Source organism: Bos grunniens, chromosome 11 (genome assembly GCF_055505025.1).
Source record: "Bos grunniens cultivar Pamir isolate PY7600 chromosome 11, Bosgru_T2T1.0, whole genome shotgun sequence".
Lineage (NCBI taxonomy): Eukaryota > Metazoa > Chordata > Mammalia > Artiodactyla > Bovidae > Bos > Bos grunniens.
In genome coordinates, this window is record NC_141175.1 from 47,874,852 (window position 1) to 47,895,181 (window position 20,330).

The 20,330-nt window shown below is 33.6% G+C and overlaps 1 protein-coding gene and 1 pseudogene across 22 annotated transcripts in view; one reads left to right on the forward strand and one right to left on the reverse strand.

Annotated features, from left to right (window-relative positions):
• Positions 1 to 20,330, forward strand: part of USP34 (ubiquitin specific peptidase 34) — a 242,438-nt gene that overhangs the window by 133,983 nt on the left and 88,125 nt on the right. For 20 of the 22 annotated variants that reach the window (XR_015136757.1, XR_015136758.1, XM_086326450.1 and 17 more), the window contains 8 exons: positions 2,790 to 2,944; positions 4,340 to 4,453; positions 6,157 to 6,256; positions 6,390 to 6,549; positions 9,358 to 9,484; positions 9,581 to 9,728; positions 16,710 to 16,810; positions 17,020 to 17,229. Coding sequence is in view for 20 of the 22 variants with exons in the window: in XM_086326450.1 (XP_086182576.1) it covers positions 2,790 to 2,944; positions 4,340 to 4,453; positions 6,157 to 6,256; positions 6,390 to 6,549; positions 9,358 to 9,484; positions 9,581 to 9,728; positions 16,710 to 16,810; positions 17,020 to 17,229 (1,115 nt within the window). In the remaining 2 variants the exon portion in view is untranslated. Of the gene's footprint in view, positions 1 to 2,789; positions 2,945 to 4,339; positions 4,454 to 6,156; positions 6,257 to 6,389; positions 6,550 to 6,986; positions 7,142 to 9,357; positions 9,485 to 9,580; positions 9,729 to 16,709; positions 16,811 to 17,019; positions 17,230 to 20,330 lie in introns of those variants that run through there. The other 2 variants (XM_086326469.1, XM_086326470.1) reach the window with 1 other exon arrangement.
• On the reverse strand, positions 1,260 to 1,915 carry LOC147363068 (sentrin-specific protease 8-like; annotated as a pseudogene).

Consider the following 20,330-nt stretch of genomic DNA (forward strand, 5'->3'; position numbering starts at 1 on the left):
CTCCTTTTCCATTAAACATAGAATATGTTCTTTTTGTGTGGGCTTTCAATAGCTACTGCACATTTAGAATCATGTTTGAACTTATCCCACATCATAATTGTACTTCTCTAACTGTTACAGTTTCTTTGAAGTATAATATAGTTACTCGAAAGTTACAGTTTTAAAAAAGATTCTTACCTATCTTCATTTATCTCTTCTTAACTACTTACTGTATTTAAGTTATACACTAAATGTTGTTCCTAGTGTTTTTATGTTGGCTCTTGGGCACAGATTCTTAGAATGAATAAGACATACATTAACTATTTCTATGAGAAACTGATTGGATACATTTGTATACATTTTTCGCCTCAATCTCTTAGACTGATACTGCTACTAGGTAAATATTTTCTCATGTGGTTTTGGATCTCATCTACTTTTTGGAGTAGGGGGAGGGTTGCGAGTGGTTTCTTTTTTTTTTTTTTTTGGAAGGAATAATACTTCTTTTTATTCTTGGTTCCACATTTCAAAAATTTCATTATCTGCATTTTGAATTAAGTGAAAGAGTTGAGAAAGGTCACTTTTTTCCTTTATATCTCAAACCAACTTTTAGTAAGTTTCAGATACAAAACAAGAGGTATACCACATTTATTTTAACAACATTATTTACTATTCCCTCTCAAAGTGTTCTAGGAATCAGTGGGCGACTATAGGCTAACACCATCTTGATAATATCAAGTATTGGCAGAGCTTGTAGCAGGGAAAGCCTTTGCTTGTTGAATGGAAGAGGTATCATAGAACTGAGTAACTGATAATATTTGATCTTACATTTAGTTGTGACTTGATCTGCTTGTAGCCAGTTGATCTTTTGGAATATGTGGACTGTGCAATAAGTTTTTGGTTCTTCTATGATTTTCTTCTTGCTTCTAGATTTCACATATTCTTAATTTGTTTTACAATCAGTCTTTTTTCTTTGGAATAAACCAGTGTGGATAAGGGAGACCAAAAGGGAATTAATAAGTGTTATGATTGGTTAAGATTGGTTTTAAGGTTTTGGTGCATATTTTGAAGACATTTTCACAGAACATATATTGCTCTAAAGTTAGGGTTAAAGCAAAACTTCCCATTAGGAGAATGCAGAGGATAACATTCTCTCAGGAGAAAGCAAGCATCCGAAGATTTCCTCTCCCAGGCATCTTCCCTCAGACACTGAGACTACAGCCATCCAATACATGGGGACAGGCAGAAAGAGGAGACTTCAAAAGTCAACTATATTTCAACAGCTAAATTTTGGCAGGTCTGGCAATGAGATCCTTCCATTTTTCTCTATTCTTTATGATGTATGTAAGAGTGAGTAGCTGCAATAGTGATTCTGGCTGTCGTCTAAAGTAGTTCTGACACAGGCCTCAGTGTTACATATCATGTATATCCCAAGTTATAGCTGTTTTGTTGAGCGCTTTCTCTTCCACAGAGGCTAGTTTGTTTCCTTTTCTGCCTGAGAGAGCCTCTAATTTCTTTGTTGCCTGCTTTGGGTGGAATTAATTGCTACTACCATAAGAATCATAATGAAAAAAGCCATTTTTATCTTAGAGATAAACCAACAGGCTCCAATGGATTCCCCTAGCTGTGTGGTTGGAATTATCATTGATGGCTAAAAATAATAACTCTTTATTGGAGAGGTCCAAGGGTTCAGGCAACATGGTGATCTCTGCTGGGTTGCCAGCGTACTTGATAAACTGAGTGACTTCAGGGCTAGTGAAGAAGACACGGTCAGAGCAGTCATGAAACTGACTATTGGCAAAGTACTCAAAGGCAAACATATGAACGTTGAGCCAACTTGGAGGATCCAGTATGAGACAAATTACTGCCACAGTAGACTGTCCATGTAACTCAAGACGACTGGGTCCATCTTGTACCGACCAGGGCTGCTCAGAAATTCCAGAAGCTGCTTTGGACCTCACCACCCCAACCAGCCTCCAAGCAGCTCCATACTGGCCGGAAAAAGGATGGGGGTGGTGGTTACTTAAGATTCTGTCATCTTCTCAGTGCCTTCTGATTCTGGGGAATAAGCCCATGCTCTTGAATCTCTTATGGTATACTTTAGAAATCCCTGTGATAATTTTATTCTACCCTTTTGTATTGTCTCACTTATCAGACTTGTGATTGCCCTAATGCCTTTTCTTTGATTCTGAATAGTTCTGATTCCTTCTGACACACTTTAGAATTATCTAATACTTGGGTCGAAGTTTTAATACCATACAGATTCTGTCTGATTTCAGTGGCTTCTTAGCTAATTGTTACCTGTGATGTGTTGCTGTTCTGTTTTAGGTAGTAAGTTCCTTTTTGTTTTATTAATTGTAAGGATCCCTTTTTTCATAGTTTACAAACATGATGCTTATTGGCATTTATTGTTTATCTCCTATGTGCATAGAATTAGCTGTGAATATGGTATCCACTGTATTCTTTACCCTTAAACCTTAGAACTGACTTAGCTTTTTGGGGATTACTTTCTTTTAATCATGTTTGCTATAATACAATGATTGTTCATGTCTTAAAGAAAATGAGTTTCCAGAACAAATGTCTCTTCTAGGATACTATCCCATATAAGTCTTGTTTTTTAAGATGATTTATCTTTGGAGTATATTTAACTACATTTGAAAGCATAAATTATATGAAGTCTCCTACGAAACAATTTTTATAAATTGCTATGAAATATCTCCTTTGTTTTTCTGTATGTATTGGTGCTTCTGGTATATTTAATTAGGATGAAAATGTTGCATGTACCAGGATTTAAAATTTGTAATTTTATCTAGGGTTAAGTTTGGAGCAAGTTGATATTTTATGGCATTGTTTAGTAGAAGATTCTGAGTGTTACGATGATGCACTCCATTGGTTTTTAAATCAAGTTCGAAGTAAAGATCAACATGCTATGGGAATGGAAACCTACAAACATCTTTTCCTGGAGAAGGTAATTTTATTTCTTGACTATTTGTATTGTTTTTCTGTATTTCCTTTTTCGCTCTTGAAATGTAAACTGTAAATGTTCATTTTTTCCTCTTGAAATATTTTAATTTAAAAAAAAAGTTTTTTAATATTTATTTTGGTTGGGTCTTCATTGCTGCCTGGGGCTTTCTCTCATGATGAGCGGGGCTTACTCTCCAGGTCCAGTGCCAGGGCTTCTCATTGCAGGGGTTTCTTTTGTTGCAAAGCATGTGTAGCCATGTGGGCTCAGTTGCCTCCTGGCATGTGGAATCTTCCTAAGTCAGGAATCGAATCTGTTGCATTGCAAGGCAGATTCTTAACCCCTGGACCACCAAAGAAGCCCTGGAATTCTTTTTAAAAAAGATAAATATACTGCTTATCTGCAGTCCTTGTATAATATTTGCCACTTAGATGTTGCTTTAGTTTTGTGCTCTACAGTGTTTGTATATCTAAATGAATACTTAGTTTTGATTTACAAAAATGTTATGTTCCTTAGCTAAAGTACTTAAACTAACAGTAAGTGTAACTCTTGGTGAACAGTAATAAGAGATGTGTGTGGGGTTTTGTTATATATTTTTTAAAATCATTAGTAACATGTTTCAATTTTTGAGGGGTGGTGCCACACCTACTAGTGTGGGAGCCCTATTCTGCAATTTTTAATTAAATGGTATGGTTTTTAGCTAGTCTTCTGGCAGATATAAACTAATGTTCAGATTTGTTGGTTTCTTGGGGGGAGGGCATTGTAGGAAGGGCTGTTATGATATTAAAGATACACATTATCCAATTTTTATTTTTATTTATAAGATGCTGCATTTGGTTCAGTAGATAATTTTCCATTTAGATTTTAAAACTTTGATAATAAAGCAATACACTTTATTTGTTATATGCTGATTTTTGAGATTATAAAGGCTCTAGAAAGTCTGTGGTAGACTTGAGTTCATATGAATGAGTTTTGGTAATAGAAACTAAATCACTTAAATCACTTAATAGATTCAAGACAAAGCTACAAACAGGTCTTCAGTTATCTTAATTTCAAGCTCTGACTTATACAAAAACTGTGTATCTGTATGTTGTAAATGTGTCTGGTGTAACTATATAATAACTAATAAAATTTATAAATTTCCTCTGGTTTGGGTCTATAATACATCTCAAAAATGGAAGCACGTATCAGCAGGTTTCAGTTACATCATGATTAAAATTTTTTATGAAATTATTTTGTTATCACTAAAAATCTCAGATACTACATTTTCCTCTTCAGTGTTTTCAGTAAAACTAGGTTTGTTAACTTAAATGTGTTACTTTAAATCTAATAAAATGAAATCTGCTAAATTAATTATCACACCTAAACTACCTTGACAGCTTTTTTTTTTTTTTTTTTAAGATGCCCCAGCTAAAACCTGAAACAATTAGCATGACTGGCTTAAACCTGTTTCAGCATCTCTGTAACTTGGCTCGACTGGCTACCAGTGCCTATGATGGTGGTTCAAACTCTGAGGTATGAATTGAGATTTGTCCTTTTATTGGGTCAGCTTGTGGAATTTCTTTTGTTCATCAAATTAGATTACTACCAAGCATTGAATTTACTGACTCTGCAGACTTTTATTTTGAAGTCTTAAGCTTTATCTTCTGGGTTTTAAAAGTTCTATAAAGCAAACATGGTAATTTTTATTACTGAAAATAATCTTTGTTGTGAATAATGGAAACTTGTGATACACACTTCAAGCTGTGAAACAAGTCACAAAGATGTAATGTCCACATAGGGAATATAATCAATAATATTGTAACAACTTCATATGGTGCTGATGGTAATTGATTTTATTTACAGTAATCTTTTCATAATGTATAAAAATATTGCATCACTGTTCTGTATACCTGAAACTAATAGAATATTGTATGTTAGTATAACTGAAGTAATATAATTTACTGTATGTTCCTTGGTTAATAAAGGATTTTGCTGAGTAGAAGTTTGATTAATCTAAAATCTGTTTTTCAGGCCATTTTTGTGGCCAAACTTTCAGTTGCTCTTGGGCAACTTCAGAGTTCTATCAATAACTTCGCTTCTGGAATGGAATATACCTAAATCATTAGTGACCATGAGGCATGATCAGTTCATTAGCTGAAGACTGTCACAGATTGCTAGTCTTATTTCTGGCTTTTATTTGGCTAGGTTGGATGACTGCGAGTTTTTGTTGAATGCATTATATATTCCTAGGCTCACCTAACATAGACTGTTGTTTGAAAGTCTTGCTTATTGGACATTTCAGTTTATTAATGATAGCTCTGATTCATGCCATCTGCACTCCACTTATATTTTTCATTAATTTTCTTTAGAGATTGAGTTGTGTTATAGAGAGAAAAATAAACTGTTGTAAAATCTATGTGGTAAAGATAACTGTAATTGTATTTAGAGCAAGCAGTTGTATATTGCTTTCATAGTATCTTCCTACCTTCTTTCCTTGTTTGAATAGTGTTGGTTTACTTATTTTTATTTTTAATGTTTTGGTTCAAGCTCTTACTTTGATAGCACTATGATAAGTTTCAATTTGGTGATTTCATACAGTTGGACAGATCTGATTTACCTAAAAGGTCACACTCTAATTTTGAGATAATACTGCTTTTTAAGTAGATGCCATGAACACTAAAGCTATTCTGTCACTTATCAGAAGGTTATCTTTTCTTCACCCTAGTTACAGTTTTTGAGAACTTCCACTGTTCACTTTTTCTATAATTTTCAGTGAAAACATTTTTTTTTCATCTCAGAGTTTAAGTCATAAGTTTAATTATCAGTTTCAGTTAGTGAATCTTTTTAATTTTCTGTGAATGCCTGAAATCAGTGACTTTCAGAATAAGTTGGATGAAAGCATGTTACGTTAACATGTTACGCTAATAATTATGTCAGTTATTATTCCTTTGTAGCATGTTTTGAGGACTTTTTCTCACTGTGTAGTCATAACTTATGAGTTAAATGTTGTACACATACATAGATGATTCGTAAGTAGGTATTTTTATAACTAGTACAGGTATATTTCAGAAAGTGAAGAAATTTTCAAGGTTTTTATCATTAGGAATTGCCTTTTAAATACTTTATAAAATATTAAAGCTCTGATAATTGAATGCCTTTTAAATTTGTAACTTTGGTCTTTAATTAAACATTGTTTTACAATTAACATTTATAGATGGCATATTTTTGCTTCTTAGCTTTGTGGTATGGACCAATTTTGGGGCATTGCTTTAAGAGCACAATCTGGTGATGTCAGTCGAGCAGCTATCCAGTATATTAACTCCTATTATATTAATGGTGAGTGATTTGAATTACTGTCTGGTAGGTAATTTTTATGTAAGTATTTTTCTTATCTATAATTCATTTTCTTTAATACAGCTAAATAAGAATATAAGGTTGATAATACATATCTAAACATCTGACTTTTTAGGTAAAACGGGTTTGGAGAAGGAGCAAGAATTTATTAGTAAGTGTATGGAGAGTCTTATGATAGCTTCTAGCAGTCTTGAACAGGAATCACACTCAAGTCTCACTGTTATAGAAAGAGGACTTCTTATGCTGAAGACACATCTGGAAGCATTTAGGAGAAGGTAATTTTTTAAAACCACATTATTAGAATGAATTTTAGGCTTTTTAAAAAAATAGCTGATATGTCCTAAAGTATTCTTAAAACTAAAGGTTTTCTTGGGGGCAGCTAGAAAACATAACTTACCAAAAGTGAAGAGTTAATAATGGAAGTAATTTTTATTCATGATATGTACCATTTCATCGTGGAATCAGCAATATAGGTTCCTGGTAAATACTGCAGAGCTTTAAATATCATAAGACTCTGAGAAGACGTGCATGAATAAAAATCTCTAGACAGAATTCCATCTCTAAGAAAGTATTACTATGATTGAAACGGCAGAACACCACTACCAAAAAAGTTTTCACTAAAACTCTCACCAAGAACATCAGATAATCTCTCATAGTTGAATCAAGTTGAGTCATTTGTTTCATTTGCTGTTTTTTTTTCTTCCTGGACTAGGAGACAGTATTTTAATTTTGAATTTCCATTTACCATGGAAACATGATCAAAAAATTCTGTGTTAATGAATATCTATATAATTAATTTAGACATACCCTGTGTAATACAGAAATAAAGCAAATTAACATTTATGAATATATCGACTGAATTAAAAGGTGAGTAGATAGTTTTAATTAAGAAATTGTTTGTTAAAAATCATGAGTAAATGTAAAAGTACAAAGAACTGTTGAACAAAATTGTTAAAACTTATTTCAACTTCCAAGCTCAGTTTGATAATGAAACCTATACCATTTATATATATTGACCTTTGTTTAAAATGTCAGAAGATACTGAATAAAGATTTTCTACACATTCCTTATAAATAACATGGCTCTGTGATTTAAAACATTTAGGCTTTGCAAAATTCCTTATTTTGATTACGATTGTAAATTGTAGAAATTCTACTTAAATAATTCCTTGTGTTTTTAAAGAATGTGTAAGGGAAGTCTTGAGTCTTTTTCAACAGAAACTTCACACTGCCTCATAATTTTTATCACTTTAAAAGCTAACAATAAAAAAGCAAATGTGGTATGTCTTATTCAAATTAATAAAAAATTAATACATACTCATTATAAAATTCAGATATTACACTAAGATAATACTAAAGAAAATCAGAGTCTGTATAATCTACCCTTTCCTATCAGATATTTATTGTTAATGATAACAGTACATGGTCTTCTAAAATTTTCTCTGTGCTGCAGGGTCTACAAACAGCAAACCAAAACAGTCCTGTTGGTTCAAGCCCTCAGTCCTCATATAGCGTTAACCCATGTTTTTAAAATAGGTGCTTATTTAAAAGTCTTTTAAAACAAATTTTTCCTAGGATTCCAGTGGTGCATTTTATCAGTTTAATGAATTTTAGTTCAAAAGTTCCTTCTCAGGTGTACAAACTTTTTCAAACTGAAGAAAATTGATTATTATAATATCCTTAATAGAAACCTTTGTATTTGTTTATGTTTTCCTCTAAAAGTTAATGTTGGTGCTAAATAATATACTTTTTGGGTGGCAAGTAAAGAATCTAGGAAACAATTGAACATTCAAAAACTGAGAGCTGGTTTTAAAAAATTATATAGGAATTTTCAAGCAAATCCTTGTATAGTATCATACAGTTTCAGGTGCTTAATGTGCTTAGTGCTACTCCTAATTAAAAATTGCCTAACATTTATAAAATGAAAACATAAAGTAATTATTATGTTTATTCTTTATATTAAAAGAATAATTAAAAATGTTGTTTTAAAAGATTGCTGTTTCTAATTTAAAATTGCCTAAACATTTATAAAATGAAAATATAAAGTAATTATTGCACTTATATATTCCTTATAATTAAAAGAGTAAATAAAAATGTCTTTTTCAAAGGATTTTCTTTTTAAAAAGAGATAAGGTTATAATCTTAACAGTGGTTCTCAACCAGAAATGATTTTGTTTCTCTGGGAACATTAGGTAATTCCTGGAGACATTTTTGATTATCACAGCTTAAGGGAGAAGGCAATGTTATTGGCATATAGTAGGTAGAAGATTGCCAGACATTGCTAGTACACCAGATAACCCCCTCATTACTTAAGAATTATCAGGCTCCAAAAGATTGATTACTCTTTTGCTCATAGAAGGTGAACATTGGATCACATCTTGGAAATCAAGTACATTTATTTGCTTACTTGCCCTTTTATTCCAGAATTGCTGATTAGTTTAGACATTGATTTTTTTTTTTTCCTTAAATACATTGAGGTACCCTGGATCCTGTGTTCAACTGAAAATCAGTTAGAAAATTAATATTTAGTGTCATGCTTAATTGCCTGTCTCCTTTGATATATTAATCTTTATTATTCATTTTATGTTTTTAGCAGTCATGGAATCCGCTCTCAAAGTTGTTAGGCTGGTTAACATATATTTACTGCAATACAGTTCTCTCTTTGAAAAATCTTTCCTAATACCTTTTGTCTTCCTTTGAAAATAGGATTGACAGCTTGCTGTTTCACTTACCGGATTAATTTGTTTCTTTAAATTCCTCCTGTCTGCTACTCCCCAGTCCTCCCTCCCTCTTGTTAAAAAAAAAACAAAAAACAAAAAAAAAACCCTATAATATTCTTAATGGGCCTTTTTTTTTTTTTTGGTAATTTTTCTTGGAAACTAATTTTTAAGGCACTCAACTATATTTACACATTTGAGTTTGATTCATTATCATGAATCCAAACTTAAATTTAATGTTGTAGAATAAACTGTAGTGTTTTGGACCCTTTTGTGGGCTCTTTCATTTTGTAAAATAGCGAAAACTTCTGTAACATTAAAATAGTTTAAAATGATACCCTTCCTCGATGTGGTTTTTGTGTTCTAGGTTTGCATATCATCTCAGACAGTGGCAAATTGAAGGCACGGGCATTAGTAGTCATTTGAAAGCACTGAGTGACAAACAGTCCCTGCCGCTAAGGGTTGTTTGCCAGCCAGCTGGACTTCCTGATAAGGTAGTTACATAGTTTTAGTTTCCAAATTAATAACATTTCCCAGTTCAAATATATGTTCTTTTTGTATTTTTAAATTGGTTGCATCTCATGTTTCAGATGACTATTGAAATGTATCCTAGTGACCAGGTAGCAGATCTTAGGGCTGAAGTAACTCATTGGTATGAAAATTTACAGAAAGAACAAATAAATCAACAAGCTCAGCTTCAGGAGTTTGGTCAAAGCAGCCGAAAAGGAGAGTTTCCTGGTAAGTCCATCAGTTCAAATTTTTCTATTTTCTAGGTTCTATCATATATTGACTTCAAACCTTTACTTCTTTAAGTAAAGACTATGAGCCGTGTTCATGACTCCTCCCCTCCCACCCTAGGTATGGTGCCATCAATTCTTAGGCAAGAGTTAATAGTTATCTTTTTCATTTTTTTTAAAAGATGTTATTTGCAAACACTTGTACTCATTATTCTCAAAAAAAAAAAAAAATCTGCTTTTGTAGGTTATTTGATAAGCAGCGTGGGAATTAATAAGTTTGTGTCCATACACCACCTAGAATCCAACTTTAAAAGTGAAAGTGTTAGTCACTTTAAGTAGTGTCTGACTCTTTGCAACTCCATGGACTGTAGCCTGCCAGGCTCCTCTGTCCTTGGGATTTTCCAGGCAAGAATACTGGAGTGGGTTGCTTCTCTAAGTACCCAGTTTTACTCAGTAGTTTTTTGGTTTTTTTTTTTTTTTTGCTATTTTGATATATTTTTTGAAGCGTATGAAAACAATACATCATTGAGTTCCCACCTATGCATCTCTCCTTTCCTCAAAAAAAGTATCATATTAAGAAATTTTCATGTGAGCCTGAAAGGCGTATTTGATTACTCCCTTTTAGTGTCTTTACATAGCACATAAAATAGGGGCTATTCAGAGGAGCAACCAGAAAAGCTGTTACGTTTTACTTACAGGTTAAAGGTCTGAATGATAATAGGCTAAATACATATTTTAAAATGCCTACCTGGTAATGTCACTTTGATTGATAACATTAGTGGAAGAAAATCTTGAAGTTTTAAAAGCTGCTTTTTAAGACTTATAACCTGCCTGTGAGCAGATAATTCTTTTGTCTCTTTTAGTAAGGAGCCAACAGTTTTACTACACTGTGCTTAAGATGAAATCATATGTACATTTTAAATATATTAGAAATCTTAAACTGTTTTTAAATAATTAGTGAGTATTCTTGATAGAGGAGTAGATGTTGAAAATCTCCCTTCTAATCCTATCTCTGAATCTCCCCATTTCCCTTCTCCTGAGGCAGATTTTCTTAGATATTTTTCAAGAGATAACAAGATATTTATTGACCCTTGAGTTATATGGGGGTTAGGGACACCAACCCTCTGCACAATCAAAAATCCATGTATAACTTATGATTGGCTCTTCATACCCACTGTTCTTTCATATCCATAGTTCTGCATCTGTGGATTCCATCAGCTGAGAATCAGGTAGTACTCTAGAATTTACTGTTGAAAAAAGCCTGCATATAAATGGATCTGCACAGTTCAAACCTTTGTTGTTCAGGTGTCAGCTGTGTACTTAAAACACAAGTATAGTAGCATTCAGTTTATACTCTTCTATCCCTTGTTCATTGTGCTTATTATCTTAGAGAACATTCCATATAGTTAAATATAGAAAGTTACCTCATTCTTTTCAAGATCTATATTGTCTGTAGTATGGTGGTACCATGATTTATTTTACCTATTCTCTATTAAGGGATATTTAAGTAGTTTCTTTTCTTTTGATTTTATAGTGTTATACAGAGTATTCTTAATACATACATTATCTCACAGGAGTTGGCTAAATATCTAGTTATGGAATTTTCAGATCAAAAAGTATATTTTTGTTACATTGCAATGTATATAAAGAGAGTATGAAATGAGTAATAATAAAATGAACCACCAGTGCACCTACCACCAAGAATAAGGGCTAGAACATTATTAGAAGCTAGTTGTGTGTCCCTCCCTGATATCATCATTTCCTCTTCCCCTTAACACTATCTTGATTTTTTTTTTAATATTCTTTATAGCTTTACCTCCAGTGTATCTTTTCCTAAAGGATGTATTTAGTTCTGTGAAACATAAGCACAGAGAAACTTGATGGATTAAGGAAAAGGGAGTATGTTCTTGTTAGGCAAAGGGTCACAGAAAATGCAAGCTAAAGAAGGTATACTTTCATCTCTTTAGTAAGAAGTGAAAGTGTTAGTCGCTCAGTCCTGTCTAACTCTTTGCAACCCCATGGACTGTAGCCTGCCAGGCTCCTCTGTCCATGGAATTCTCCAGGCAAGAATACTGGAGTGGGTAGCCATTCCCTTCTCTAGGGGAGCTTTCCAACCCAGGAATTGAATCCAGATCTCTTGCATTACAGGCAGATTCTTTACTGTCTGGAGCGACCAGGGAATCCGAAAAGATGTATTATAAAGCCTCATCGAAGGTTATCAGTGGGAAAGTTCTCAAGTTTAGGTCTTGGCACAGTGAAGACATATCTTAGTGCTATGATGTTGAGAAGATGCTGAAATACTCAACAGAATAGTCTTTTCTTTTTCTGATCTTTTTATTCAAAATGAAATTTCTTCTCTTTGATGATAGGACTTGAAGGTTAGAGTAGAGACTTGACAGTCCGAGTAGAGATAAAGATTCTGGGCCCAGTTCACTTTTGCATTCCTTCCTTAGATAGAGAAAGTATTGTGAAAGTAGCAGAGATTTGGTCTTTTGGCCCTCAGGAATACGTTTTTCTAGTGACACTGATCCTATTGATTGTTTTCCACATCTGACTTACAGTAGTTGGCTCTCCGTTATCATCCTCCTTGTAATTTTTGTCTTTCTCATGTGTTGACTATTCTGTTTTCAATATCCCATACCTTCCTTATTGGTTCACTTTTTTTTATTTGACTGGAATATAGTGCAAATTATCCAGTAACTTCTTGAGAGATTCTTTGACTGATCGAAAATATATTTCTGATACTTTAAATGGTAATTTGGCTAAGTATAGAATTCTAGGTCAGAAATAATTTTGTTTCAGAATTTTAGAGATATTAATGCACTTCATGGTTCTGTTGCTGTTTCAAATTTTGAAGCCATATTGATTTCTGGTAGTTTTTATACATCCTGTTAATATTTTTTCCCCTTTTCCAGAGCTTATTGAACCTTCTTGTGCCTGTTTTACAATACTATGCCTGAGTATGGATCTATTTTCAGCAACTGTAATGGGTACTTTATATTCAGAGGTCCCTTTTAGTTTGGCAACTTGTATCTTTTAGTTTGGGGAAATTTTCTTGAGTTACTTTCTGTGTCCTATTTTATCATTTCTTTCTAGAAATTCTTTACATGTTTCATTTCTTGGACTATTTCTAATTTATTTATCTTTTCTTCCCTATGTTTCATTTCTTTGAGTCTTAGCTTTCTTAGATATGTTTTCAACTTTATTTTGAAGTTTTTTTGAGTTTTTCATTTTTGCAGTGGTGCTTTTAATATCTGACATCTCTCTCTCTTTTTTTTTTTGTCCTCAGCATACTCCTGATATCTTAACGTATTTTTTTGAGAATATTGATGTGTTTTCCCTTAATCATTGGATCTTTAAAAATCCAGAGTGACGGTGTGTGCATTTTAATTAGAATGCTTAGCTAATTACCAATTATTTTCTGTTAACTTTATCTCATCTTTTACCTTATACACACACACACACACCTCTGGCATTCTTCATTCCTTTTGTGTAGATTGAGAAATTTCCACTTATCTTTCTTCTTCTTTATAATAAATTTCGCTTAAAAATGTTTATATTGCAGATCTAGTAATTTTCTCAAGCTTTTATTGTTTGAATAAAAAGTTTGTTTTGCCTTCATTTTTGAAAGAAATTTTCACTGGATATAGATTTCTAGGTAAAGAAATTCTTTTCAGAACTTTGTAAAAGATTGCCAGTTATCATTTGGCTTGCAGAATTTCTGACTAAAAGTCTGTCATTTTTCTTATCTTATATACAGTATGTCTTTCTAACTGTGCTTGGTTTTAAATATGTTTCTTTAATGTTGATTTTCAGCAGTGAGATTATTAATGTGCCTTGTTACGTTCATGCAGTTTGGATTTAGTTCAGCTTCTTAGGCCTGTGTATTTGTAATATTTATCAAATTTGAAAAAGATTAGCCGTTATATGTTTTTAAGAAAAATTTACCCCCTTAGTCTCACCATAATTTCTGGACCTCTGATGAAGTTTAGCAGTGTTAGTGCCTCATAGATCACTGAGGCGCTGTTTTTCCTTTCCCTTTTCTCTTTCTTTTTGTTCTCTTTCTACCCCTTACTTCACTCTTCTCTTTTCCTTCTTTGTCAGGTGTTGATCTTGTTCCTCTGCCAAATCAGTGTAAATAAGATTATAGATTATAATTTTGTGTCTGCTTTAGGATTTATCTTTTTCAGGTCTTGATGGTTACTGTAAGTTCATTTGATTGCCAGCTTGCAAACCTGTATTATCTATTCCCTTTTTTCTCTGTCAGATAGTTGTAGAATTATAAAAATTTACTTCATTGCAGTTCCAGAGGCTTAAAATTAGATGAATGTTGTTTAACATAGCATCATAACCTAAGAATTTTTAAGATTTCTTGTTTCCTTTTCTTGTTCCTTCCTTGTTTGTTGTTTCCAATTTGTTGCATTAAGATACTGAATTTTTAAAAGATAGCAAATTTTTTCAGAACTGTTAAGGAATAAGCAGTTCTTAGGTTAAAAATCCTCTTAAAAGTAGTGGAAGATAGAAAGCTGCTCAGTTAACTCTAAAAACCAATTTATCAATTATAATTAAAGGGTGTACACAATGTATAAGCCTAACTCACATATCAAATAGAAACCTGAATCCTAAGTAAAGTACTAGCCATCTTAGTTGTATTTTGGAATGAAGTCATGCATGCTTAGGGTATTTAGAAGGAAAGAGGAAGCAAATCAACTCCATATTATCTTAGCAATCCAACACAACCAAGGATATTTTATCAACTGTTGTAAAAAGATCAAGTTATGGATTGTATTAGATTATCACAATAACAGAGAAATTTAATAAAAATCTACCAAAGTATTAAAGGTTTAGTATAGAATTTCTGTTCCATGTAGTAGCTCATGTTTTTCTTAAGCATTTACTTTCTGCTAAATAACTGATTTAGATAAAACAGTATCAGAAGAAGGAACTCAGTGATGATTTGCAAGTCATATGATGATAAATAGGAAGCTAAAGATATCAAGTACTTTGAAACAATTTTTTAAACATTATTTAGGGTACTTTTTTTTTTTTTTTGTCATGTGGCTTGTGGAATCTCCCCAAACAGGAATTGAACCCAGGGCCACAGCAGTGAAAACACTGGATCCTAGCCACTAGACTGCTAGGAAAGTCCTTAGTTAGGGTACTCTTCATTACTGTGTTTGTGTAATATATGAGAATAAAACTTTCTGAGATATGTGAATGAACACCTGAATAAGTGATTATACCTAGCATTTCTATGTATAAAATATTGTAGAGATGCTAAGTTAATTTCTTTCCTAATATATTTTACTTAAATCTGAATGAAGTTTTACTTTAAATTGGATGAAACTACTCTGAATAATAAACTGTGTGAAGAAACAAAACAGTATTATAAGTTCTGAGAGGTTAAAAGGATAATAGATGAATTTTAATATTAGCTAATATACATTTAAAAACTACAACATTATGATCTCTTGAAGAGTTGTGAAATAAATCACAATAGGTAACAAAGAAATATTCTTTGGGCAGAAAGAAAAACTCTGTTTCTTTCTAATAATCAGGATGAATTTAAAGTCTTTTTTTACACACACATGTGTGTGCACACACCCAATACACTATAGGAATATTCAGAAGATACAGGATTGAATATTCATCAAACCACTGGGAGGACCAGGGTTTCTAGGTTAAGAAATGGCAAGAAGGCTAAGAATCTTAGATTTAGCTACACAACAATTAGCAATTGTGCTGCACAGCAGTTATACTTAAGGAAAATAATTGAAATGAATCTTACTAGAGGAACCCACTTTCCTTACCAGAAATATTTTCTGATAGAATTTTCTGGAGTGGAAGGAAAATGTATTTTTAAAATGTTGTATGTCATTATGGAAAGCAGTAGTCCTGCTTCATTCATTACTGAAAGTAGTTGTTTTTATGCCTATCCAGTGGACTTTTCCTACATTAAGTTAATAAAATTTAATAATACTTAAGTTTATTCATCAGCTGTTTCATCATTTTACTTAATTTTCTTCCTCTATCAAGCATTTTCTTTAAAATTTTTTTCATGGATTAAACAGTAATTTGAATACCTGCTGTTCTAATGTTGGGAATACATACATGCTTTGTGGAACTTATTATTATTTTTTTTTAATGAGAGACAAATATCAGATACTAATAAGTGCTATAAAAAATGATAAAGCAAAGTAAGGGGTTAAGAGTGAGATGCAGCTCTTTAGATTTAGGATGAAGGCCTTTTAGAGCTCACATTTTGTGAAAAACTTGAATTGTGGAAATGATCCGTATGAATTTCTGGGGTGGAGCAGACCTTGAGATGGGAACATACTGGTGCTTTAAAGAAAAAACATGCTTGGGCAACTAAAGCATATTTTGGTATGGATGATGGTGGGAAATGGAGATGTAGGCAGCAAAGAGGACTTATGCATTCTAGAAATGAATTGTCTCAGTCTATTGAGGTCATTGAATTTACTGTAATGTAGAATGTTGTAGCTCATCTTTTTTCATTTCATGCCAGAACTTTATGTGTGTCCTATATTCTATTTTATTTTGTTTTGTTGGGTAATAATTGGGAAGAGAGAACTGGATCATTTTAAATACATGCTGATTACTTGTGAACTAAAGCATTAATGAATCTGGGTCTCACATATTACTGAGGGGAAATGCTGTAGGTTCTCAGAAAGCTCTGTAGTGTTTTTTTAATTGTAAATTTTTCATATTATTAAGCAAGCAGAAATTGATCTAATTAGACTGGTGCTAAAGGAGGACTTTCTTAGAATTTCTAACTGCCTAAGGCTAACCTCGGACAATAGCAAATTATGCAGGAAGCATGCTTAGCACCATTTCCACTTTGCTCAAGAATTATATTTAAGCTTAATGTTCAGTGGAATTAATTGCTATAACCATGTATTCATGTTGGCAGATAAATTAACTTTTACAAAAAGTTGACTTTCATTTTCTGCTGTTTTTTAAGGAGGCCTTATGGGACCTGTCAGGATGATTTCTTCTGGACATGAATTAACAACAGATTATGATGAAAAAGCACTTCATGAGCTTGGTTTTAAGGATATGCAGGTAAACATAAATGTGGTTTGAGTTTTAATTATCTTTTGACTTACAGTCAGTAGTTGTTTAGTTGAGGTATAGTTCAAAATCAGTCTTAACTTTTGTTAAAATTGTAAGGGAAGTTATTTTCTACATCACAGATTTATTAAACCAAAAACTTAATATGTCTGACTATATGTTGATTTTTTTTTCCTCCCCTGTTGCTCCTGTTTTTATAGATGGTATTCGTATCTCTGGGTGCACCAAGGAGAGAACGGAAAGGGGAAGGTGTTCAGCTGCCAGCATCTTGCCTACCACCCCCTCAAAAGGACAACATTCCAATGCTTTTGCTCTTACAAGAACCTCATTTAACTACTCTTTTTGATTTATTAGAGATGCTCGCATCATTTAAACCACCCTCAGGAAAAATGGCAGTCGAAGATAGTGAGGTGACTATATCATTTTATTTTCACAAAATCTTGTTTTGTCTTTGTTGAGTGGAAAACAATGCTCTCAGTAATCTCTTAAATGTCAATAAAACCAAAGAATCCATTTATTAATTCATTAAGTATTTAAGTGCCTAATATCCCAGGCATGTTGTTTTAAGTACTATTATACAAGGATTAAAACAGACACAGTTTCAGCCTTCATTGAGTCCAGTGGGGAAGATGGATAATTGCCATGCCTAACAGTTTCAAGTAAACTAACAGATAAACAGTTTTAGGTAGACATAGTTGTCATGACTTGACATTAGAGACTGGTGATAGACAAAACCCATGAAATTAAAAGATGTTTGCTCCTTGGAAGAAGAGCTATGACAAACCTAGTTAGCACATTAAAAAGCAGAGGCATCACTTTGCCAACAAATGTCCATATAGTCAAAGTACGGTTTTTCCAGTAGTCATGTGTGGGTGTGAGAGTTGGACCATAAAGAAGGCTGAGCACTGAAGACTTGATGCTTTGGAACTGTGGCACTGGAGAAGAGTCTTGAGAGTCTCTCGGACAGCAAGGAGATCAAACCTAAAGTCAAGGAGTCAATCCTAAAGGAAATGAACCCTGGATATTCATTGGAAGGACTGATATTGAAGCTCTGGTACTTTGGCCACCTGATGTGAAGAGCCAACTGATTGGAAAAGACCCTGATGTTGGGAAAGATTGAGGGCAGGAGGAGAAGTGGGCAGCCGAGGATGAGGTGGTTGATTGACATCACTGTCTAGTGGACATGAGTTTTGGCAGACTCTGGAAGATTGTGGAGGATGGGGAAGCCTGGTGTGTTGCATCCCATGGGGGTCACAAAAGTCTGACACGACTGAGCAACTGAACAACAACATTTATATATTATTAATGTTTGGTCAAGGAAGGTTTCTCTGAGGGAGACCATATAAACTTCAGCTTTCAAGATGAAAAGGAGGCTACTAAATAAAGAGAATGAAGAATAATTTGGATATAGAGTAGACTGATTCCTGAAGCCCTTGATAATAAGGAGTTAGGCAGGTCTGGGAATTGTTTGGGAGCCAGTAAGTAGAGTGAGGAGGGTAGTGGGAGAGTGAAATGAGGGAAATGAAATGAAAAGGTAAACAGCTAAGCTGGCCTTTGCAAGCTGTTTCCAGTTCACTCAAAATGGAAGCATTGGAATGATGTTTTGTTTTCAAATTTTATTAATTTATTTATCTATATTTATTTATTTAGAGTCTTTGTTGGTGAGCATGGGCTTTCTCTAGTTGCAGCAAGCAACTGGGCTGATCCCTTGTTATAGCGCATGGGCTTCTCATTTCAGTGACTTCTTTTTTTGTGCAGCTTGGGCTCTTAGGGCCTTGGGCTTCAGTAGTTTTGATACACAAGCTTATTCGCCCTGAGGCATGTGGAATCTTCCCGGACCAGGGATGGAACCCATATCCCTTGCATTGGCAGGAGGATTGTTAATCACTGGCCTACCAGGGAAGTCTACCACTGAAGTATTTTAATCAGAGGGAGAGACATATATCTTAATTTTCCTTTTAAAGGTAATAGGTTTGTTTGACAGGGATAGAAAAAACAATAAGGAACCTCATGTACTAGCATGGAAGTAGTACACGGAGGAAGAATTGACTTTATTTGGTTAGAAACCAACACAATACTGTAAAGCAATTATCCTTCAATAAAAAATAAATAATTAAAAAAAGTTGACTTTGAATACCATCTTTTTAGTGCTAACTCTCAAACTCACTTCTCCGGACCAAACCTCTTGAGTTCCAAACTTAAACATTCAGTTGCTTACTTAACACTTGCACTTGATGTCCCGCAGGCATCCATTCTCCTTCATTGAAATGGAATCTACCCAGTTCCTCAAGTCAGAAACCTGGACTCCATCTCTTCTTATCTTCTTCCTGAAGCCGAGTCTGTCCCTCCTCCTGATCCCGTCTGCCACACCTGATGTTTTGACCTGTTGTCCTCTTAATTTATTTTCACTGCCACCATTCTATTTCAGGGGACCATCTTTCTTGGAAGAATCATCATTTTGAGATTGGCAGACTGGTGCCTTTATGACTTTTCTATGTTAGGCTAACAGAGTTCTTCGCTAAGAATGTTAAGTGGCTTCTTTCTACATTTCCACAATGTATTTGCTCATGAATTAGCAAATTGAGTCATCTGTTCCCCATAACCTGGTTTCTTTTGTGGTGGCACACTCTTAAATTCCCAAGAAATCCCCTTTTTATTCAACCAGAATAATCTTGATAATAATAGATGTCTTAAACCTCCATTTCCTCACCTTTAAATTTTATGCCATACTTAATAACCTTTTACTTCATGTCAGTGTTGTATGGCTAGTTTAAGAGTAAAAGATAAGTATAAGAACTTCCTGATTTTTTGAGGAGGGTGCTAGTAATCTATGAAGTGTGTTATGGGAGCATAAAGGAGGAAACAAAAATTTGAAAAACTGGGAGTGTGATTATGATGTAATTCAAATATAAGGACAGAAAGACAGATTGTAACCCATACTACAAAAGACCTTAAGAGGTTTTATTTGTATTAAAATGGATTGTTATTATCATGGAAGATTTTAAAGCAACAAAAAGTCACAGTTCAGATGTTAGTTTGGAGGATTATGTTAAGAGAAAACAGACCAGAGGTCGGCATACCAGTTAGTAGCCCATTGTAATTCACCATGTGAGGCCTAAACCAGAGAGAAAACATTCGTTTTGGACAGATAAATTATTGAACATCATGACCAGTATGCAGTTGATGGTGTGGAGTTTCTTTGTTGTACTAGACTGGTTCAGTCTTGAAGACGATTACCAAAAACATAATGGATCTTGACTATGTATGACATTGTGTGGCCTTCTAGTCACAATGTAGATCATAGTCATGTACACTTGGAAGATTTTTATTTTCCTCTCTAGATCATCTGCTGCAGAGTTCAGTCCCTTCCTCGTTTCCCTCCCTCTCCCCTTCCTTCTCTTTTTCAAACTGGGTATTTACAAAGGAATGAATTCTATTTTACCGAAGACCTGTCAGTGCCTTGTCTTCAACTAAACTAACAGTATTAACGTGGGTTGCTTCTCTTTTTTCA